The sequence below is a fragment of the Nothobranchius furzeri genome, chromosome 9, assembly GCF_043380555.1.
Source record: "Nothobranchius furzeri strain GRZ-AD chromosome 9, NfurGRZ-RIMD1, whole genome shotgun sequence".
Lineage (NCBI taxonomy): Eukaryota > Metazoa > Chordata > Actinopteri > Cyprinodontiformes > Nothobranchiidae > Nothobranchius > Nothobranchius furzeri.
The window spans coordinates 23,723,194-23,746,636 of record NC_091749.1 but is presented as its reverse complement, the minus strand read 5'-3'; the positions used below and the strand labels follow the sequence as shown (position 1 = coordinate 23,746,636).

Below are 23,443 nucleotides of genomic sequence, written 5' to 3'. Positions count from 1 at the left end.
AAAAAACGAGGGGGTGGGGGGGTCACTGTTTAAAAGTTAAAATGATAAAAACTAAAATAGTAATATATACTATACATATTCTAAACATCTTTTTAAGTATTACGTACATCTTTCATTTGATAATAGTGATAAAACATCATGTTAACAGAAATCTTTTACCGTGCCATCCCTCACGGTCACTAGTCCCAAACGTTTCAGTGAGCAGCCCCTTCAATGTCACGTTAGTTGTTTATAAAACAGTTGTAGGCTGAATGCCAACGTGTTTGAGTTACTAAAACATGTTTAAATTTAACTGTGTTTTATTTAACTCCGCCAGCATCGTATGTCGACAGTTTGTCGCCTCGCTAAATGGAAACGGAACGTCTCTGTAAGTGTTTCATGTGGATTACGCAGTCTGCTGTTAGCTAAACAGCTATTTCTAAGCTAGTACCATCTCATTGTGGCACGACACATTTTGAGTAGGACCTGACTCTTGTGCACATTTTCTACACGGCAAGAAACTAAATGTCAAACCAGTCTAACTTGGTTATTAAAACGATGTTGATGACATTGTTTAGAGTTGGAAGCAGAGGGACTCCGCTGCAGAGAACACTGTTTAGCAGTGCGGTGAGACACCAGGAGGCAGAAGCCTCCGAAACAAAGTCTGGCAAAGAATTCAGGTATGACTTTATCACGTCTTTTGCATTTGTTTAAATGTGTTTCCACGGCTGCACGCTATAAAATGTGCTGGTTATCGTTCCGTAAACTTTGACCCGGTTGTTTTTTTTTTCTTATATTTTCAGCTTTTATCCTCCTATGCCTGGCCAAGACAGCGCACTGAGCTGGGGCGGAAAGAAGTTTGACGAGTTACCAATAGTTCACATTAAAGCCACGTACAACAAGTGAGTGCGCCTATTTCCTGGGCCTGCATTAAAGTTTATTTCTAATTAAATGTATTTCGTGTACTTGTGTCTGGTTAGTGCATTATTAGCAGGAAGTGTGTTCATAATGAAAATCTAGTCAATGTAGAATTATTTGAGAGCACATTTGTAAACGACACATTCAACAAAGCACATAAAATGAATGATTCAGAACCACTAAAGAAGACACCCAGGTTTTTGGGAAATATTTTCCCAACATTCTATGATCAGAGCTGCAGATTGTGCTAAGAGAATTGTTCCAGTATTTAGGTTGTGAAAGTTCAGTGCCATCAAGGATTTAAATTCATCCAGACTGAGGCATTCAGAGGGGCTACAGCTTCCCATTTAAAGCAGACACAAACATGGGAATCCTCAACAGAACAGGGGCCTCATGTATCAAACGTTCATCGAAAAATTCCTAAATTCCTTCCCACGAACGAAATTTAGAATGTTCGTCATACGATCAAAATCCTAATTCATGAAACATGCTGTGGCCTCTTGTACGCACGTTCCTCCGCAATCGTCTTATGGTAAATCCCACCGGTGCGTACCCAGGTGCTCGTGTCCGTTCTCAGTCATTTTCATGCAGAAACGCTCGCAATTAACCATATTTGGTCGCGATACCTCCTCAGCATGTGAGGGGATTCCTTGTGTTACTGGCTGTCGAAGTGCAAAATAACCAAACAAGTTGCAGAGGTTATAAACGCAGTAGGGACAGAGGAGAGGCTTCCATCAGGAATAAATAAAAAAAATGTAATATGATAAATCGTAGAGTAACTGGTTACATTGAAGGAGTTGTTCTGGATCATGTTCGTTTTTTTTTGGAAATGTCTGAGTGCAGCCTCTAAGCTGTCATTCAGTTCGGTTACCTTGACAACGTGTGTGTGATCGGGGAGCAGAGGAGGTTCTGGGAGTTCTCGTAGTTGTAAAATAGAATATGAACTGGAATCGGATTTGTGCGGTTTAGATGAAGCTCTACAAAGAGTCCCATATCACAGCATAGTTCTAGGAGGATCTCCTGTCAGTGCGCTCATGGAAATGCGTTTACTCCAGAGAGCACGCGCTGACAAATCCTCAGTGATAATATAGAAACGTCCAAGCAAAATCACGAGTCGTTTCACAAGGACAAAATATAATATAATTACATTTAATTTAAAATAATATTATTTCATTAAAAAGATTAAAACATCATAAAAATGGGAAGAGACAAAATTGCGATTACAAAACCACGACAACCATTCCACAATGTCAGATTCCCGTCGAGTGTTGTAGCACCAGTTATGCTACACAGCTGTTTGTATACTGAAATAATTACTTAATGGGTTAAATAATTTGTGGATGAGGAACGTGTGTGGACGACTGAGACCTTCAGTGCTGCGGTTCTACCACTAGATGTTGGTCCTACACTTGGCCAGAGCTGTTCTTATATTTAGGAACATTTTCACGCACAAGTACAAATTGGTAAATACCACACAATGCGTAAAGTCATTCCCACGCACGAAATACGCACGGATCTATTGGTAAGTACGGTTTATAAATGCAGCCCCAGGAGTGTACAAAGAGTGCAGAACTGCTCTTAGAAGGGAAACAGGAAGGGGAACGACCTACTCCCATCACTAAACCATCTCATCCAACAAGCCAGGGCGGGTTTTAAGTCACAAACAAACAAACAAACAACTATTTCTTGTGTGCAAGTGGCCCTCTGAACTACTGTGTTCTTCTCCAGCACACACATCCAGCTCATAGACAGCACAGGACAGCCCATGGTCAGGACATCCTGTGGCACAGAGGGCTTCAAGAACATCAAGAAGTCCACGCCCATCGCTTCTCAGACTGCAGGAATCTCCGCTGCTGCTGTGAGTTTGTCCTCCTCTGCTTGTTCTGCTCATAACCTGCAGGAACAGGGTCTCTTCCTACTTGAACCCTTCATTATCTCTCAGAACACCAGTAAATTAGTGCAGACTCCACAACCCGTGCAGCTTCAGCACTCTGCGTAGCAGCGCTTAGTTCATGAATATTAAATGTCAGGCGAGTACGCTGCTTCCTCTAAGGACTTCTACTAACTGGAGCTGACAGCCTTTAAAAAATCTCATCCAGACTTTGTCTTCCTCTGATCCACCACAGCTGCAGGCCAACAAAGCTAACAGATTGTTTCATTTTCAGCAGGAAAGATACAGAAGTGGTCGTTTATTGTTTTGGAGGAAAAACTAAAAGAATATTTAGACAAATCTGTCAACATTTTAGCTACAGTTGAAGGTGAGAATTTAATCCATTTTGTTAGTAAAAAAAAAAGGAGATCGGTCTCACTGTTCTACAGCAAGGCAGGTGTGGTTGTAGCTGTTTTATTTCTACAGGGTTCATCTGGACCTCTGAGAACACAATCATCAGGGTTTTTTTTTTGTCCCAACAGAAAGCCACGGCCAAGGGAGTCACGTTTGTTCGGGTGGTGGTCAAAGGTCTGGGTCCTGGACGTCTGGTGAGTCGTCGTTCGACTTCTGCTGGTCTTTAATGTTATTCTTAACAACAGCTGTTCAGTTTTAGATGGACGGACTGACGTTATTGTCCACCTCGAATTGAGGCAGAAATTCGCCTTTGACATGGCTCACCTTACAATACAATCCATATCGCATTCACACAAATACATAAAAAGACAATTAAAAGGTATTAGAATGTTATCATCGTAAAAAAAACTTTCAGAACTCTAAATTGTAATTGCAGTGGGAACAAATGATTTCTTATAGACACCTTTCTTGGCCAATGGAACTCTGAACCCACTTCCTGACGGAAGTCACTAAAAATGTGGGTTCAGTGGATGGGTTGAGTCTGCACTGATCAGGGTAGCCTGATGATACGTATTTTTTTGGGGGGGGATGAATGTTTTGTTCCACTAAAATTTACAGAACAAATTTATGTCAACTATTTGCATCATTTGCATTAAAACAGTATTTCTTAATGTAGATTACAGTTTTTTTTTACAGACGCTAGGACACACACTTGGGTCACTTTGGCACACTTGACACGATTCTCTTGAGTGTCAGCTCGGCAAAGCTGTTCATTTCACATTCAAAATGCTTGACAACTACCAAAACACTTCATTCAGGTCTCAAACACACACTCTCCTCCAGAACACTTGCAACGGTTGACAGCCGACAAACGCATGTTGTCACCCACAAACCTAAAAAACACAACAACATGCAGCATTACACTGTTGTGTAAAACAAGGACACGTCTGTCTCTGATATATATTGTCCATAACTGCAACATATGTTACTGGAATGAACCAGACACGATGCAGAATTTGTCGATATTTAATGTTGTTTATTTATTTTTATGTTTTGCTAATTCCAAAATACAACAATTTACACACACCATCCACCGATACAGATGCAACAGACCGATGTGTCCAGGCATTCATACGGCCTCTCTTCTTCCTGTTTCAGCCTCTTCTCTAGTTCTGGCTGGGTCCATGTTTATGTCACAATACAACCCATTCAGCAGTCGTCTGCTTTTGTGATGCAATAGAAAGAGTAACAGCTGTGTAGATGTTCCTCTACCGTGAGAATCAGCTGTGGCTGCTTAAACTGCATTTTTAGATTTAAAATATGTTTCAGTAAAACATTGCTGTTGAGTCTTCCCACCTAATTCAGTTTTGCACTATGTTGTTGTTTTGAACGTAAGTTTAACTGTTCTGTAAACAGTATGTGAGCGTGTGCAAAATGCCCTGTTGGTGCAAAGATTCATGGCAGTTGTGTCTGAGTGAGGAATGAATTGATGACATTTGAGAGATGTAGTCACTGAATGCGTTTTGTGGCTGAACAGTGATAACTGATCCTCAGTTTAGCCCACATGGACTTCTGTTGTGCTCACTGTGTGCAAAAGTGACCCAAGTATTGAGTAATGTGTCCTAGCGTTTGTAAAAAGCTGTAATTAGAGCTGAGACAGTCTAACAGCAGTATTAACGCATCAGCTCGGGTATTTAACCCTGACCGCTGAAGTTCTGCTTCTAAGTAGGGCTGCAGCTATCGAATATTTTTGTAATCGAGTACTCTATCGAATATTTTTTTCGATTAATCGAGTACTCTAATAAATTACCCTTTTGTATTTGTAAACCATTATATCAAATAGCATGTTATAATTATGAAAGACCTGTTAAAATGAGCAAGCAATTGCCAGTTATTCTTCAAGTTTTATTCAAAATTAGTTTTCAAAACTTCAGCACTTCAACTTTACTTCACAGTAAACAAATGGCTGTGCAAAAAATAAGTACACAACCTGAGCCGATTTTCCCCTCGTGCGAGAATCTGCTAGCCTGCAAGCCAGACAGAAACTAGGAGGATAACTGTTGGAAGTAGCGCTGCGAGCGGCTGCGGCCCAAACAGAACCAGAACCGCTCACGGTGCATGCGCAAACAGCTCGCCGGCTGTTTCCCTATTAACACACGTCCGTTTTAATTTCTACACGTTTTTACTCACACAATAACAAGGATTGTCGAGAAAGCATGTTTGCTGTGGTTTTGTCAAATTATACTGATCACAAAACATTTATTTACTTTCTTTCGTTTTCCTCTCATAAATACCCATGTCCTCCTGCAGCAATCCCGAGGGACAACAAACATCAATAACACAATAAAAAGTCCGACGTTTTGTGTAAAAATGCTATTTTTTAGCACATTTTAAGTCCGACGTGTTGCTACCAGACGTACGGTGTGAGCTGAAACTAAGTGCTACAAACGAAAAAGTCGCACAGTGTCCGCAGAATATATGGAAATACAGGCTAAAATGCATTATCTTGTAGAGGCTCCGAGTCCGCTTGCAGAAGTGACATTTACAGGCGCTGCAGCAGCACGGAGGATGTGGTGTTGTGCTAGGCTAAATCCATTTTACAGTATTTACACTGGAGTACGTTTTCCGCCTAACGACGTGAAAAATGGTCCCACATCTTGACATTTTCTGTCTTTTTCGCACTCCACCGGGGTCCACGTTGTCCGCCATGGCTTAAGAGAAAGTTAAGTTACATTCGCTACTCGCGTGTGCAGTCCAGTGAGCATGTGCGTCACTTATTTCAGTCCGGGTGAAACATGACCACGGGCGACTGCAAAGCCACGAATTAATTAAATATGAATTAAACGAATCCTCGAGGCAGAGAATTTGACTCGAGGATTTTTTGTACTCGAATTATTCGAGGTACTCGAGGAATCGTTTCAGCCCTACTTCTAAGTAAAACAACTGAACTATCCCTTTAATTTCTCTGGTTGGGTGTGTTTTAAAAATGCTCGTGAGGTTTTACTGAGCTCCTCTAGGGAAGCTCTTAGGGAAAATATGATCTTTTCCAACCTTAAACATTGTAAAATGTCATGAATGCATTTGTTATTAGTGGGTGGTGTGTTCCTTTAGGAGGAGTAAGCCTAGTTCTGCAGCCTTCTGTATATCAGGCTCTACGGGGATTTTATTAAGGGCAGTCAGAGCATTAGAATTCACTCTGCTGAGGAACAACACACACACACACACACACACGCACGCGCACGCGCAGAGGATCGGTCCAGCACATCCATGAAGGCCAAACACATTGGTCAAGTCAGCAGGTTATTGTGATGTCAGCTACGGGTGCCCGTTTACAGCCAAACCCTTCATCACTATTGTTATTATAGTCAATAATAAAACCACGATTATTAACATGAGTTCGGTGAGACCATGGAGCACGACTTTCATACAGCTTTGAGGAGATTCTGGTCCACCGTCCAGCGCCTCAGGAGGGGAAGGCAGTGTGTTACCAACACTGTTTATAGTGGGGACGGTGTGCTGCTGACCTCCACGTTGTGGATCGGTGGGAAGAATACTTCAAAGACCTCCTCAATCCCACCGGCACGTCTTCCAGTGAGGAAGCAGAGTCTGGGGACTTTGGGTTGGGCTCTCCAATCTTTGGTGCTGAGGTCACTGAAGTTTTCATAAAGCTCCTCAGTGGCAAGACCCCGGGGGTGGATGGGATCCGCCCAGAGCTCCTTACGGCTCTGGATGCTGTAGGGTGGTGTTGGCTGGCGCGGCTCTGCAATATCATGTGGATATCGGGGGCAGTTCCACTGGACCGGCAGACCGGAGTGATGTATGTTCCTCGTCCCTGACCTGGAGAAGGCATTCTACTGTTTTTCCACTCCCACACACCGTCCAAGATTACACCCCCCCCCCCCCCCCCTTCCCCGAGGGTATGGAGCTACTCCAGTGTTCCACGGCCAGGACAAAAACCATATTGTTCCTCCTGAATCTGAGGTTCGACAGTCCGTGGGACCCTCCTCTCCAGAACCCCTGAATAGACCTTACGAGGGAGGCTCAGGAGTGTGATCCCCCTGTAGTTGGAGCACATCCTGCAGTCACATTAGTGTGTGACTAAATAAAGAAGAAAACGCTAAAGACGCTGGTATTTTTCCCCGTCCTGGAGCGGTGACCCCGTCCCTCAGCCAACCCAACCTGTCACTGCGAGGCCAAACGCCTTGCTAATGAACGCCAGACTTTTCCTATTGAGTGTAATTGAAGGAGTGGCTGACATCTTGGTCTCCGTAATGACTGACTGTTTCTTTTTCCTGTTGTTGCAGTCTGCCATCAAAGGCCTGGCCATGGGAGGCCTGGAGGTGGTATCCATCACCGACAACACCCCCGTGCCACACAATGGCTGCCGTCCACGTAAAGCCAGGAGGATGTGATGTCTGGGCCAACGTGCATGTGTTGTGTAACTCTGGCTCTGAGCTGAACCACAGGAGGCAGTGTTGGGACATGTAATTGTAGCTCATGAGACGCCCTCTGCTACTGTCCACCTTCCATGTCCCTGCAGCTCCTCTGGTCACCGTCAGCTGTCTGAGGAACAGGCCTGGAACTGTATTTGGTCCTTTTGTGTGTTTTCACTTTTTTTTACTTGAGCAGAGTCAAGTCAGGTGTGTAAGTTAATGCATCTGTAAGTCCAGAAGGTCTTTAGGAAAACGTATGTTAATGATTTGACAAAACCGTTGCCTTTTTCCACACATCAGCACGTGTTGTCCATCATTAAACAAGGCCTAAATAAAATGCTTGTTTTAGAAAACAAAATCTGTAAAATAGTCTAAACTCTGCTTGATTCTTTCAAACATGAGCCCACCTTCACTACAGATGCTTCACAAGAACACTGACCCTTATCTGGCAGCATGAGACCTGCTGTCCTGCATCCGTCCTGCGCTCCACAGCAGCAGACATGTACAGGTGCTGGCCAGTAAATTAGAATATCATCAAAAGGTTGAAAATATTTCAGTAATTCCATTCAAAACGTGAAACTTGTACATTATATTCATGCAATGCACACAGACCAATGTATTTCCGATGTTTATTACGTTTAATTTTGATATTTATAGGTGACAACCAATGAAAACATCAAATCTGGTATCTCAGAAAATTAGAATATTCTAAAGGCCAATGAAAAAATGTTTGTTTCTCTAATGTTGGCCAACTGAAAAGAATGAACATGAAAAGAATGTGCATGTATAGCACTCAATACATAGTCGGGGCTCCTTTTGCCTCAATAACTGCAGTAATGCGGCGTGGCATGGACTCGATCAGTCTGTGGCACTGCTCAGGTGTTATGAGAGCCCAGGTTGCTCTGATAGTCGTCTTCAGCTCCTCTGCATTGTTGGGTCTAGCGTATTGCATCCTCCGCTTCACAATACCCCATAGATTTTCTATGGGGTTAAGGTCAGGCGAGTTTGCTGGCCAATCAAGGACAGGGATACCATGGTCCTTGAACCAGGTGCTGGTGGTTTTGGCACTGTGTGCAGGTGCCAAGTCCTGTTGAAAGGTGAAGTCTGCATCCCCATAAAGTTGGTCAGCAGCAGGAAGCATGAAGTGCTCTAAAACTTCCTGGTAGACGGCTGCATTGACCCTGGACCTCAGGAAACAGAGTGGGCCAACACCGGCAGATGACATGGCACCCCACACCATCACTGACGGTGGAAACTTTACACTGGACCTCATGCAACGTGGATTCTGTGCTTCTCCGCTCTTCCTCCAGACTCTGGGTCCTTGATTTCCAAAGGAAATGCAGAACTTGCTTTCATCAGAAAACATAACTTTGGACCACTCAGCATCAGTCCAGTCCTTTTTGTCCTTGGCCCAGGCGAGATGCTTCTTGCGCTGTTTCTTGTTCAAGAGTGACTTGACACACGGAATGCGACACCTGAATCCCATGTCTTTCATGAGTCTCCTCGTGGTGGTTCTTGAAGCGCTGACTCCAGCTGCAGTCCACTCTTTGTGGATCTCCCCCACATTTTTGAATGGGTTTGTCGTCACAATTCTCTGCAGGGTGCGGTTATCCCTAGAGCTTGTACACTTTTTTCTACCACATTTTTTCCGTCCCTTCGCCTGTCTGTTAATGTGCTTGGACACAGAGCTCTGCGAACAGCCAGCTTCTTTAGCAATCACCTTTTGTGTCTTGCCCTCCTTGTGCAAGGTGTCAATGATTGTCTTTTGGACAGCTGTTAAGTCAGAAGTCTTCCCCATGATTGTGGTGCCTTCAAAACAAGACTGAGGGACCTTTTAAAGGCCTTTGCAGGTGTTTTGAGTAAATCAGCTGATTAGAGTGGCAGCAGGTGTCTTCTATATTCAGCCTTTTCAGAATATTCTAATTTTTTGAGATACCAAATTTGGAGTTTTCATTAGTTGTCACTTATGAATATCAAATTTAAATGTAATGAACATTGGAAATACATTGGTCTGTGTGCATTGCATGAATATAATGTACAAGTTTCATGTTTTGAATGGAATTACTGAAATATTTTCAACCTTTTGATGATATTCTAATTTACTGGCCAGCACCTGTAGGAACATTCCACTCGGAACATCCTCCTGGCTGGTCTCAGCTCATTAGTCCGTAGTTTGTCCATTTCCCATCTCAGGTCAGCTACAGCTGGTAAAATAAGTCAAACTCCGTTTTTCCACATGGGCTGAAGGAGGCGTCTAAAGAGTCTGTCCAGCAGATCATCTTTCTGCAACGTTTCAACCTTTATCCGTTTTCTGTCTCAAGTCATTTAGACCATAAATCTAAATGTTTTCAAAGTCACAAAACGGAAGATGGTCTGGAACGCCCGCCCAGCCTGCAGGTGGCGTTTAAACACTCCGTTCCAAAAGACCCACGGCTCTTTATTAGGATTCAATGGAGGTGAAACGAGAAACGGCAGACTCGGTGCAGCTGATATGGCTCGTAATAAAAAATATACAGCACTAAAGCATTTCATACACACACTGCCTATACAAAAATACTTTTTTTATTTCAACCAGCAGTGAAATCCTTCCTTTACACATCCATCTAAAATCATTTATGCTAGGACTCGTTAGCCACCAAAACTGCACAAAAGCCTCCAAAGTGCACAAACATGGAACATAAATAAGTCTCAGGTCAGACGACGGGTTCATCACGGGCTCGGCACACATCCAGCACACGTTACCGGGGCTGGAGGCGGAACTGCAACACATTATTCATCCATTCCTCAGGCTTGTTTAATGCTTAAAGCCTCATTTTCTGATTTTAAGTATTGTGTTGTGGGGCTGGGAGCAGGGAAGAGGGTAAAGTCTCTGAACTCGTGTATTATTACAGCAGCATTGGCCACGTCGCACATTTCTGTCTGATTCATTCACGAAGCCCTAAAATAACTGAAACACAATCAGAAAACATCTGGATGTGTCCGCATGTGCAGCAGGGAAGCAGGACTGAGACGGAGGCATCGATCAAACATCTCATATTGCACATTAAAAGCAGACCGCTGTTTGGAAATAAGTTTTACAGGAACAAGTAAGGAGTGAGCATCTGGCACGGCGTGGACGTGGTGACCTGATGGAGTGTCTCAGACGGAGACCTCATCCCCCCGTCTCACTTTCCCTGGAGGTTACTCAGCTCCATGTCTTCCTTTCTCCGTTTCTGTTGAGCAAAGAGGGAGCTAAAGGGGTAGAGTTTGGCTTTGGCCGGATAGCGCTGCCCGGCAATGTCCACCTCGTAGTCTCCGCGGTTGATGAAGTCAGGGGTGATGGGGGTGGGGAGCCCCTCTGCGCCAGGGGGAGGGGACACAAAGCCCAGGCAGACATGGCGCTCTAGAGTGTAGCTGTAGGCGCTGCTGGTGGTGGTCCCAGCCAGCAGACCGTTCCGGTAGACAGGCTCTCCCCACCATGGCCACAGGTCCAGCTCGGTGTCGTGGTCCTCCAGAACCAGCATGACAAACCGCCGGAACACGCCTTCCTGACGCTGCTGCAGCAACGCCTCACGACCAAGGAAGGCGGTGTCCTGATGGAGAAGCAGAGAGCAGGTTAACAAGGTTAGGAGTGAGACCCCATCATCGTCTCTCAGCCAAACACACCTTGTCAAACTTGACCCTGAACTCTCGTCCACACTCCAGTGGTGTGGTGAAGGCGTCCAGGTCCTGACCCCAGAAGGCGAAGAATTTCTCGATGCGAAGGCTCCTCAGAGCGTAGTAGCCGGCGTTACGGACGCCATACTTCTGACCCACCGACATCACCTCATTGTAGACGTGTAGCGCGTACTGCAGACAGCAGTTAGACATCAGGTTGTTGTTTACCAATACTTTTCTGAGTGTAATTAGCTGATTTTCAGTTATTTTCTATATTTAGTCTTGCATTCAACAGTTTAAACTGATGATGTAGGTTTTTGCTTTCTTCAGCAAAAAGGAACCGACAACTTTCTCCACACCTGAGCGTCACATCGATCCCGTGGCAAGACGACCAACGACCAGAATGGTCGGTTTTCATTCCTGTGTAACAGTGGTACTCACTCCTGGTCCTCGGGAGCCGATATCCAGCATGTTTTCCTCGTTTCTCTACTCCAACACACCCGATTCAATGGCTGAATCACCTGTGCAGCAGCTCATCAGGCTAGAGCCCGTTAATCACCTGCTGTTTGAAATCAGGTGTGCTGGCTAAAAGGAAAACACGCTGGACACTGGCTCTCCGGGATTTGACGTCCGCACGTACCAGAGCTCTACCAAACGTCCTGCAGCATGTGGACTTAATGGTGTCGATGTGAATGGAGGCCTCACCTCTATGGGGATGTAGAGCATGAAGCCTGGTTCTCCAGTGTGAGTCATGCTCATTACTCTGATCCCATTGGCGTAGCCCACACTCATCTCCTGTAAACACACACACACACACAGATACTGCTCTTATGCATATGATCAAAAGAACCATCTCAGCAGTGTTGCTACAGCAGTAATCTTTTACCTTACAGAACATGGAGGGGAAGTGATCAGGCGTCATGGAAACATACGACAGCTCAGCCAGGACGTCCATCGCCCGAGGTCCGATCAGATTCAGAGCTGTAGGTAAAGGACAAAGGTGTGTGTGTGATGAGAGAGGTGTTCTGTCAGAACCAGGTCTAGCTTTAGCTCGTGTCCATTAGTTCTGGCATTGAATGGGAAGGGTCTGATCGTTGATTTTTCTGCGCCGGTTGCCGTGGCGACTGGTGACATTTTTTTTTGTGGGGCGCAATTTAACAGCTGTGCCGAAAAGAGCATGCCAGCCGAGATTTGCATGACCTGTTATGGGAAAGTGCAAATGAATAATGAGGTTTTTTAATAACAGTACTATTAACATGTTTCTTGTCCATTTGCTTCCTTATAAAATTATGGTTCATGGGCAGATAAAAAAAAAATGACAGTTTATTTGAGAAAGATTACAAATGTGTAAAAAAATTGTCATTTCGAGTCACATTAATGTTTTTTAAACCAACTGCAAAACTCAATATATATATATATGAGCTAGATGGGCTGGGACGCTGAGAAGTTTCTCAGCGAAAAAGTTTCTCAGCGAATGGCTGCCGAAGGACTCCAGCACACCTCGGAGCAGTGTCTGGCAAAGCTGAAGAAATTACAGTACAGAAAACAGAAGGACAGCAACGGCTGGAGTGGAAATGGGACAAACACATGGAGGTGGTACGACGCGCTGGATGCTATGTACGGACACAGACCGGCAAATCTAGGCAGGCCTGGACTCAGCGACTGCACTACTGGAGCCACTTGTGAACCCCGTTGGTAAGCATTTCTTTCTTTGTCTTTGAGCTCTGCAGACCATTAACTGCTGCACCAAAACACTGAGTAGTTGCACAACCCATTTAAGAAATGCCTAAGAAGTAAAGAGTGAATTATTTAGCACATTTACAGCTTTTTAAAGCACACTAGAGGGCTATGCCCATGATGTTTATCATGATTATTTCATACACGAGGCTAAAGAGCAGAGACAGCACAGCGATGGGCAGCAAGCTGACCTGAAGACCCCAAAAGTCCCGGCACCAGTGTTTAACATGGATAACGGTGTACATTGAACCCAAGTGTCTTTCAAAGTAACAACAATATTACCGGAGGTGGTAAAAATACTACAGAAGTACAAGTACCAATACACATACATAAACTGAAGTTTTTAGGAAATTTAAAAAGTCCTGGTTCATGCTGCAGCCCTTAAAGCAGATCATCTGATGATGATGACTAGAGACACCAGAGGGCTGTTCCATCAAGTGAGATAATCCCAAAAGCCAGGTTCGCTTAGAAAATCCCGGCTTAATTTCTCCAGATCTGGTTCCACAAACAAGGCTAACCTGATGCCAGCTCTGATGGCAGGCTAGCAGCTAGGCTTGACTAATCTTGGTGAATTTGATCGGCCAAGGCATGTGATGTCGTACCGAATTTGGTACTTTTTAAGGCATCGACCAAATTCTGTGGTACCTACCGAGGACTGATTCACGTGATATGAAACGGTGCCTTGTTTTGATTTCTGTCCTTCGTTAACGAGAACCTATGAGACAGCAATTTGCCAAGATAGACAGTACATGACCCGCACTGGTATAGCGCCTTTCAGAGTAAGGACTCCAAAGCGCTTTACACTACAGTGTATCATTCATCCATTCACACAAACATTCACACACTGATGGTGACACCATACCATACCAGTTTATTTATAGAGCACATTTAAAAATAGCATGGCAGCTAACCAAAGTGCTGTACATGGGAGCCAAAGACTCACACACAACAAATACAGCATAGGAGTAAAATATAAAGCTAAAAGGCATAAAATGACATTAAAAGTTAACTAACCATAAAACAAGTAAAAGCACTAAGATGAGAGATAAAAGAGAAACACGTAAAAACTAACTGAGCAACTTTAGTGAGCTAAAAAGTACAGAAGAATGTCACAAGGTGCCGCTAACAGAAGCGTCACGCTGGCGTATGAGGACAGTCGTGGGAAAAGCCAGCTTAAAATAGTGTGTTTGGAGGGCAGACTTAAACCTACAAGGTGCCTGACAAACATGGAGGGGCAGAGAGTTCCAGAGTTTAGGGGCAGCGTGTGAGAAGAAACGCTCACCCCGAGATTTATAGTGAACCTTCGGAACGAAGGGCACGGGTGGGTGTGTAGAGACGCAGCGGGCCGGCCAGGTAAGAGGGTGAAGGGCAGTTCTAAGCCTTGTAGACAAACAGCAGGATTTTGAAGTGAATTCTAAATTTGATGGAGAGCATGTGTGTGCGTCTGTTGGTGTTGGTTAAGAATCTGGCAGCAGCATTTTGACCCTTCTGTAGTCTGCCCAAGGCAGAAGCACTAATCCCAATCAGGACTGCATTTGCTTAATCTAGACGGGGGGTAATGAACGCGTGGATGACTGACTCGAGATGCGGGCTTAAGGCGAGTGATCTGGCGAAGCTGGAAAAAGCACGACCTGATGGTTGCGTTGATGAGCTACTAAGTAGCCACAGCTGCCCTGGGGCGCACTGACAGAGGCGAGGCGAGCGTAATGCATCGCTGTGGGTGAGCTGTAAAAGGAGCACGCAGCATGGCAGACAGACAGCCTCTAAAGTTTGGACCCACTTCACTAAACGCAGTGGGTGACTGGGTGATGATGACAACAAACAACGATCCAAGTGAGGCGTCATCGTCGTAACCTGCTCCAGCAGGCAACGGTGGAAAGACTGCTAAACTTTCCTACTTATGTACAAGTACCTGAAAGTAAAAGTATTTGCCAAATTTTTTACTCAAGAAATGTGAAGAGTATCGTAAATAAAATGTACTCAAAGTAAAAGTTACTTATTTGTTAGCATAAGGATGGTTACACCTAAATACGCTAGCTCACATCACATACAAACACAACTGCCCACACACACTTCTATCTGTATACTTGCGTGGACCTCCATTGACTTCCATTCATTTTAGACTCCACTATGCCTAACCCATACCCTAACTTCAGCCAATGGCATTCCCAACCCCAACCCAAACTAAAAGTTAATTCACATCAAACCTCTAAAACCAGGTGTGCTTAGCATGGTGAAACGGGCTAAATCACCACCTATGTGGCATCAAGAATCAACTTCTGACATCACACACAAACACAAGTAAAAGTACAGACTTAAACTACTTAAAAAGTATAGATACAACAGCATGCTATTACATGGGTAAAGTCTCGTGATGTGAGAGTGCTTTTCTTTTGTTTACTACATGCTAACTGTCAATTATCTATTTTACCTTTAACTGTGAACATTGTGCTTCTTAGTACAAAAAAACCTTTGATCTGTGTTTTTCAGGCCCATCTGAAGCAGGGGACAGCACTCCTCCTCTGGTGAGGATGCGTCCACTTCCTCGAGTGGCATCCCAGTAAATTCTGTGCCACCATCACCTCTGTCACTACCTTCAGCGCCCCCTCCACCTCTGCCAGGATGTCCACACTCATCTGAGGGGGCCGTCCACCATGTGCTCGACGCTCAGGTAGCGTCTGAGCAGAATTAAAATTGATTTGTCCATATTCAAAACTATACTAGTTCACAGGACAACAGACATTTTGTTGTCCATATATTGAAAAACATAACTGCTTAAATGTCAGTGTTGTGGTCTACAGGTGATCAAAGACGGCGTTAAGATTTGCGCGCGCACTCCTGATCCTCAACGAGATTCAAATATCTGATGAAAGGTGGACGGACAGGCTGGAAAGCATTACCCGAGAACAGACTCGGCTGATGCTTCAGGACTCAGCAGAAGCAAGGCTGCACGAATCCAACATTGCAGAGCGATATTTCGAACAATGTGGGTGCCCTGAATGCAGTTTTTGGGCAGATTGCTCATTGAATAGGAAGCTCTTCTGATCAGCTGCCAGCGTTTTTGAGTGTTTTTACTGTTTTTTTTTGAAGAGTCAGAATGTTGTGGTGTACGATAATAACGCCAAAACCAGTGTTTCTAGTGTTATCCGTTCTTTCAAAATCAGAATCAGAATGAATTTTATTGCCAGCGCTTCAGCGATCCAGAGCATAGGAACTTGACTCCACAGAACAGCCTGACCAAGATTACACACACACACATAGACAGGACAGATACAGGCAGACCACGAGAGCAGCCATGACGGCGCTCATTTCAATAGATGAAGAGGGGATTACATGAGGAGAGTTCGGGGAGGGAGAAAAAGGCATTAACAGAGTTACACCGGCAGGATGTAGCTCTACTATGCAAAAAAACACCTCTACATACAAGCACGAATGTCACAGTTCACAACGTGAGACCCGGTAGGTGGGGGGAGGGGCTGGGACCCTGGTTTCCTCAGCAGGAGCTGCCTGTGTGGCGCTCGGCCAACTGAATCCACAGCTGGGTGGGAGGTCATGGGAAAGCAGAGAGCACAGTGAGTGCCTTCAACTTGATGACCTCGATGCGGAGACCACAATCTGAAGGCGGGGGGGTAGGTAGGGTTTCACAGCATTTGTCTGCATTCCTTCCATCGAGGGGGTTTTTGCACGCAACTCCAAGGCTGCTTATGGCGTCAGATTGGATAACAGGACTTTGTTTGGGTCAGGCAGAGATAATTTTCCTCTCTGTCTTAAAGTCTGTATTGATCATTCAAGTCCTCCAGTGAAGCCAATTAGGTGATTAAACATCTCCACACCGTCCGGTGACCCTCTCCGAGATGACATCCATTTTGCGCACTAACACCGGTAACGCAGCTAAGACGTTGTCCAGCTTGCGATTCACCTCTAGTAACGTCCCAGTCTGTGATGTCTCCGCCCGGACGATGCCGTCCATGGTTGCGGGTCACCCTCCAATCGCTCCCGTTATCCCAATTTTTCGGAAAACCAGATATCCTCCCACTCCAATCAGAAGAAATCCAGTGATCATCAGGCCAAATATCCACACATCTTCGACGTCCTCAATGGACAGCTGAGAGAGACAGATGACATTCCACTTCTTCCAGGAATCTAGCATATATCCCGCTGCATGTGTCCCGTGAGGACAAGCGCGAGCCCTCTCCTCCGTTCTCATCGTAGAAAAAATCTTATCAATCGCATTGAATGACCAATTAATTAAATCCATGCTGAAAAATAGTGATTTCCAGAGGAAATGCAGAGAAGCGCTCTGTAGGCAGACGGGACAAAAAGAGCCTTGGGAAATGCAGATAAGGGAGCAAAGCAGAAGCGACTGTTCTCTGTGAGTGCTAGAAATTGTCAAATTGTGAGCGGCAGTAGCTTCTCCAGTTCGCGCCTCACTTTTTTCTTCGTCTTAGCAGCAAAAAGATGCGCCTCGTGTCTAATATTGAAGCCAGACGTCTTTATTTCCTATCAGCTGCCCTCTTCTCTGCAAACAGTGTAGCTCTAAAAACCATCGTGATGTGTGTAGAAAATATACCAAACACCACAGACAACAAGAACGTGCTGCTGCCTGGACGCCATTGTTGCTGTGGTTTGGTGCATCTCCCTGTCGCAAAGTATGACCTGAAGGCGCACAAGGCGGATGATGCTGCGTTTAACCCCGCAGCACCCCCCCCCCCCCCCCCCCCCCCCCGGTGCCTAAACCGCAATCGAAATGCTCGCCTGAAAAGTGCGGCCCCATACCGGAACACACCGGTCCATAAAAACCAGACCCGGCGATGGAAATATGACATATGGTAGTGGCAGCAACCCGGGCTGTGGTAGTACACCCAAGTCCCGGTTTAGTATGAGTTCGGTATGACCGGATTTTAACCTGCTACCAGGTCAAGTGGAAGGATCATCATATAGCATCTTAGCCCCGATGAAGTAAAGGTGGAGCGTCTCTACCTGTGTACTTCCAGCTGACATCCTCCAGGTGGAGATGTGGGTCGCTGGGCATGTGCTTCTTTATCCAGGCCCAACAGTGGACCTGCTGGTCCGTTGGAGAGATGATAAAGAAGCTAGAGAACAAACGACAGGCAGACTTTTTCCACCATTTGCGTTTTGAAATCGACCGTAAGGTGTTGACCGCTGATGGTCTGACGATTCTAACCTGTTCTTGCTGAGGCGGACCACGCTGCAGTCGTTCTCATAGCCGCCTCGCTCGTTCAGCATGCCCGTGTGGACGATGTGTCCGACAGGAACATCCAGGTCATTGGCACACAAGTACTGCAGCAGCTCCAAGGCCTGGTCTCCTGTTGACTGAGTCAGCAGGACAAACTGCTTTTAACACTGATTGTGTTGCCGTAACCACTTTAATATAAATCACGTTTAAACATAACTCTGATCAGATGTTCTATGCAGCTCAGCAGTCTGAAGCCACAGAAACGTTTTTCTCTGCTCTCCATGAAGTGGATCTAATTAGAGCGTGTCTGCAGGGCATCGTGACTCACAGTCAGCTCAAACTTGGTGAAGGACGACATGTCGATGACACACACAGCCTCTTTGCTGCATTTCACTTCTGCTCCAACGATGTCAAACCAGTCTGGCTTGTAGAAGGTCTTACTCTGGTCTAGAGACAGCAGATCTACAGAGAGAACACGTCTCACTGTGAAACCGTCACACCATCAGTAGAATTCACGCTTCAAACATTCCTTCCTTTCTTTGATAAAAAGGATAAAAGCTACTTCAATGCCTCAAGTTCTTAACAGATAATGAAATGTTGTTGCTGAGCAGATCAAACCTTTCCCAGGTGGAACAAAATATTTGGGTCTTTCAAAGCCGTGTTTCTCCATCCAGCGAGCTCCTTGGGTGTCCAGACGGTCGTAGAGTGGACTCGTCCTCAGCTGACGGCCAGTCTGAAAGTCCCACCGTGGAACCTTCAGCTCAAACAGCAAAGCTGCGCGCACACACGCACACACACACACACACACACACGTTAAAATAATGTTCATCTCCAAGTCTGACTGCGGAGGCCCTGGTAACTCATTTACAGCTGGGAAAATAAGTATTTGACACATCAGTATTTTCATCAGTAAGGGTTTTTTAAGTGCGTTATTGAGACAACATTTGCACACCAATATCAACTAAAGTGTTTAATTAATGCAAAAACATAAAATTATAAGTCCACAAATTGAGTTCTGTGTAATCAAGTGAAATAACACAGGGGAACAGTATTAAACACATGAAGATGACACGGTGCAAAAAGGCACAGAAAGCCAGATCACCTGAAATCTGTCAGTATTGAGAGAGAAACCCCCTATCAGTACTAATTGATAGTAGCTGCTTCTAAGTGATGGCCTATGAAGGCTTCTCGTTTCCTAGGAGGCACACAGAAAAGACTCCATGAAGGGTAAAAGCAAAGAACTCGTAGTTGGAAAGCATTCTGATGAGAACGGTTAAAGGGGCGTTTCCACAATGCTGAATGTTCCTGCGAGCACTGTGGGAGCCATCATCTGGAAATGGAAAGAGCATCAGTTCACCATAAACTGACCACGATCAGGTGCTCCATGTAAGATCCCAGTCCGAGGAGCCCAAAGAGTAATCTGGAGAGTTCTTCATAAGCAGTGCACTGAACCACCATGGCAGCCATGCACACTCACCACACAAGACTCCACCGCTGAACAAAAAGCATGTTGAGGCTTGGTTAAAGTTTGTGAAACAGCTTTAGGAGAAGTCTGCAGAGAACTGGGAGACTATAGTATGGTCAGATGAAACCAAAAAGGAACTTCTGGCTGTTTTTCTTCACACCGTGTTTGGAGAAGAAATGGCACTGCCCACCACCGCGAGAACATCATACCAACAGTTAAGTTTGGGAGGGCTCCAACTGCTTTTCAGCAAGGGGCTCTGGCAGACTTCATATTATTGAAGGCAGGATAAATGTACCGGGACATTCTGGATAAAAATCTGTCGCCATCTATCAGAAAGCCGGAAATGAAGAGAGGGTGGACATTTCAGTAAGAAAATGATCCAAAACACACGGCCAAAGAAACAATGAATTGGTTTCAAAGAAAGAAAATCTAATTGCTTGATCGGCCCAGTGAATCACCTGACCTAAATCCCATAGAACATCTATGGAGAGAACCGAGAATCAAAGTTCATAACAGAAGTCCAAGGAACCTTAAGATTTAAACTGTGTTTGTGTGGAAGAATGGGCCAGAATCAGTCCTCCTGAGCAATGCAGACGACTGGTCTCACCATACAAGAGGCGTCTAGAGGCTGTAATCACCAACAAAGGCTTTTCTAAAAAGTATTAAACGAAGTGCGTTCAATACTTGAACTTTATTATACTCGTATACTTTACTGAGGACCCAACTTGTACCCTTAAATTCTGATGTCTTTGTATGAATTCAATATTTGGCTTGGTGGCAACATCTCATAAAAACCCTTCCTGATAAAATGCTGATGTGTCAAAAACGTATTTCCCTGCTGAAGCAGCTTAAAATGAAAAACTCACCTGCCAAAATAAAAAAGCCTTGTAAGCTCTTCATTTGCATATCAGGCTGAATTAGTGTCAAACCTGCTTTATGGATGCATGTAAACTTGTTTTAAGAGTAAAATGCTTTTATTGGTTAACACCTGGATACTTTGTACATATTTAACTCAATTAATGTTGACTTTAATGAAATTTCTCTCAAGACCTGAGTCTTTATTTCACATCCACCCAGTGAGAATCTACTTTAGTCCACTAGAGAGGCCAGCTCTAAAGTTGTTTTACTCTTGAGTCTGGTCATTATTTCACCTATTCAGACAGAACTGAGCGGTCAGTACTCACGCATGACCTCCATGACCCTGTGTCGCAGGAAGGTTCGGCTGCTCTGCAGGTTTCCAAAGCGTTTGATGTCCAGCGGCCAAACATTGGCAGTGGGGTAGCCATAGGTCATCCACTCAGCCAGGTACCTGCACGCCAAAACACACAGCAGGACAACGAGCGCTGCGGCAACATGAATGGAACTCCGAAATGTCAGCTGCTGGATTTTTAAAACACACCCTCTACATTTCAATTCAATTCAATTTTATTTATATAGCGCCAAATCACGACAAGAGTCGTCTTGAGGCACTTCACATACTAAACATTGCAATGCAGGTCAGTTCATTAAGCCAATCAGAAAAAAATGTTTCCTATATAAGGAACCCAGCAAATTGCTACTCTTTACAGCAGGGGTGTCAAACTCAAACTCACAAGTAGGGATGAGTACCGAATTCGGTACTTTTTAAGGTACCGACCGAATTCCATAGTACCGACCGAACACCGATTCACGTCATTTCAAACGGTGCCTCGTTTCGGTACTGCCAAGACAGTTGCGCATGCGCAAGAGCGTTATGTTGCCGGTCCCTGCGAGCCCGTTGTAAACAGAGCAAGCATGGTAGAAAGAACGCACGCTAAAGCTTGGGTCCACTTCACTAAATGTGATGGGTAACTGGGTGATGAAACTAGCGACAGACAACGATCTAAGTGAGACATCCTCATCTTAATCTGCTCCAGTAGGTAAATAAAATGTTTAAGATAACGTTACCTTGATTTGTTAGCTTCCGTTTCGCTAATGGTGCGTTCGCTTTCTCCTCGGAACTCCGAATTTCCGACTAGAAGAACATGAACGCGCTCTAAAGTTTGGCTTTACTTTACTAAATGCGACGGGTGAATGGATGAAGGTAAAACCAGCGACAACGATCTAAGTTTGAGGCATCATCGTTTTAATCTGCTCCAGCAGCTAAATAAACTGTTAAAGATAACGTTAGCTTGATATGTTAGCTTCCATTGCCACCGTTGTTTCCAGCTAATGGTGCGTTCGCTTTCTCCTCGGAAATTCTAACTTCCCAGTAGGAAAAATCAAAAGAAAAAGGACGGCAAAAGGAATGAAGATACACAGTAAATTTAGTTCACAGTAAAGATGTTTGCTTCAGTTTAATTATCAGCTTATAAAACTACAAGGACGATGTTAAAATACAAACTTGTATGTTATTTATCGTGATATTTATCAAATATGGTTATATATATATATTGAGAAAAATATATATTTAATTATAAAAGAGAATTAAAATAATAAACACTCAAAAGTATCGAAAATTGGTACCGTTAAGTACCGGTATCGACTCGTAGGTACCGGGAATTAGTACCGGATCGATTCAAATGTCAAAGGTACCCATCCCTACTCACAAGGGGCCGAAATGAAACTCTGGGACGGAGTCGAGGACCAAACTTAATATTTTTTGAAACAGTGACGGCAAATTTGCACGTTTTCTTTATCAACATATATGCAATTTTGAACCTTTAAATTTGGAAACAAACATATTTCTGCATTAACACTGAATGTGGAATAACCAAATTACACACGAGCAAGTCAGTTTTAAATAAAAGGCATCAGTGGTATTCATTACTTGTGGTATAATCAGCATTTTTAAAATCTATTCAGGATTTATGTTTTCTTGTTTATTCATTTTTCTTATTTTTTATTCTCCTTTTTTTCTCCTGTAATAAGTGTCATCGCTGCTGTGACGTCTAGCTTTCCCCACTGAGGAACAATAAAGGGATTTTCTATTCTATTCATCTATCTGCAGCCTTTCCACTTCCTGTTTGCTGTAGGTTAAATCTTTTCTCACGGGCCAACAACAAAATAAAAATATCATTTTATCTTAAATGAAAATGCAACATCTCACCTGTTAACTTTCATGTTTTGGAGCAGAAAAAGAGCATAAAACCAACATATTTAAAGCTCAGTTTGCTCCACTGGTTTACTGTGATGCTCACCTGTTCCAGCCAGATACCTGCTTCATGGGGTTGATCTGAGCTGAGGAGGAGACTCCTGTTGTTTTGTTCATCTTCATCATAATAACGACAACATTAGATGACAACAGGTGCTCACATAGGTTTGTGCTGATGAACATGTCTGAGCAGCTTGACCACGTTGTTGTGTGTCAGGGAGGAAACACGACAGCGGCCACAGAGCCGTGCTGGTTTGAGCGTGTCGCTGCTCGCTGGAGTAATATCAGCTCTGTCTGGAAGTTAGTTTGAAAACTTTCTCTTTCAGTCGTGAACACATTACTGAGCGGCTAGAATCTCCGTTTCTGGGCTTCAACGTCAGAAAACAGCTGAGTGAACTCGGCGCTGAGTGAGAGGAGTGTAGTTTGTCCGAGACAGCGGAGCTGCAGACACCCAACTACCTCTGACTGCCTCGGCGCTGAAAAAACACAAAGGAGGGGGCGCGTCTGCTCCGCGCTGGCGCCGCAAAGCATCATGGGAGTCGTAGTCTTTGCGGTAAAATCGGCCAGCGGGCCAGTTTTAATATATTTTTGATATTTATCTCGCGGGCCACATAAAAATGCTCCGCGGGCCGCATCTGGCCCGCGGGCCTTGACTCTGACATATGTGCTTTACAGCAAACCT

General features: G+C 44.5%; 2 protein-coding genes across 3 annotated transcripts in view; one reads left to right on the top strand and one right to left on the bottom strand.

Annotated features, from left to right (window-relative positions):
- Positions 1–178: 178 nt before the first annotated feature.
- On the top strand, positions 179–7,981 carry mrps11 (mitochondrial ribosomal protein S11). The gene is made up of 6 exons (XM_015974246.3): positions 179–367; positions 558–659; positions 783–881; positions 2,626–2,755; positions 3,310–3,375; positions 7,486–7,981. Exons 1-6 carry the CDS (start codon positions 279–281, stop codon positions 7,591–7,593), a joined length of 594 nt encoding a protein of 197 aa, XP_015829732.1. The 5' UTR covers positions 179–278; the 3' UTR covers positions 7,594–7,981.
- Positions 7,982–10,557: 2,576 nt separating this feature from the next.
- Positions 10,558–23,443, bottom strand: part of pdpr (pyruvate dehydrogenase phosphatase regulatory subunit) — an 18,818-nt gene continuing 5,932 nt past the window's right edge. For both annotated transcript variants that reach the window (XM_015974242.3, XM_015974241.3), the window contains exons 10-18: positions 20,834–20,958; positions 18,803–18,958; positions 18,513–18,646; positions 18,173–18,321; positions 17,968–18,080; positions 12,137–12,231; positions 11,956–12,045; positions 11,260–11,442; positions 10,558–11,186 (exon numbers count right to left, since the gene is read on the bottom strand). In XM_015974242.3, coding sequence (XP_015829728.3) covers positions 10,779–11,186; positions 11,260–11,442; positions 11,956–12,045; positions 12,137–12,231; positions 17,968–18,080; positions 18,173–18,321; positions 18,513–18,646; positions 18,803–18,958; positions 20,834–20,958 — 1,453 coding nt within the window. In that variant the 3' untranslated portion in view covers positions 10,558–10,778. The remainder of the gene's footprint in view (positions 11,187–11,259; positions 11,443–11,955; positions 12,046–12,136; positions 12,232–17,967; positions 18,081–18,172; positions 18,322–18,512; positions 18,647–18,802; positions 18,959–20,833; positions 20,959–23,443) is intronic.

What these genes read in the sequence shown, in the direction of transcription:
- mrps11 (XM_015974246.3), top strand. Translation starts at nt 279, where the DNA reads ATGTTTAAATTTAACTGTGTTTTATTTAACTCCGCCAGCATCGTATGT. An exon ending in ATTAAAGCCACGTACAACAA is followed by an intron (nt 882 to 2,625) that starts GTGAGTGCGCCT and finishes GTTCTTCTCCAG; the next exon opens with CACACACATCCAGCTCATAG. An exon ending in CAGGAATCTCCGCTGCTGCT is followed by an intron (nt 2,756 to 3,309) that starts GTGAGTTTGTCC and finishes TTGTCCCAACAG; the next exon opens with AAAGCCACGGCCAAGGGAGT.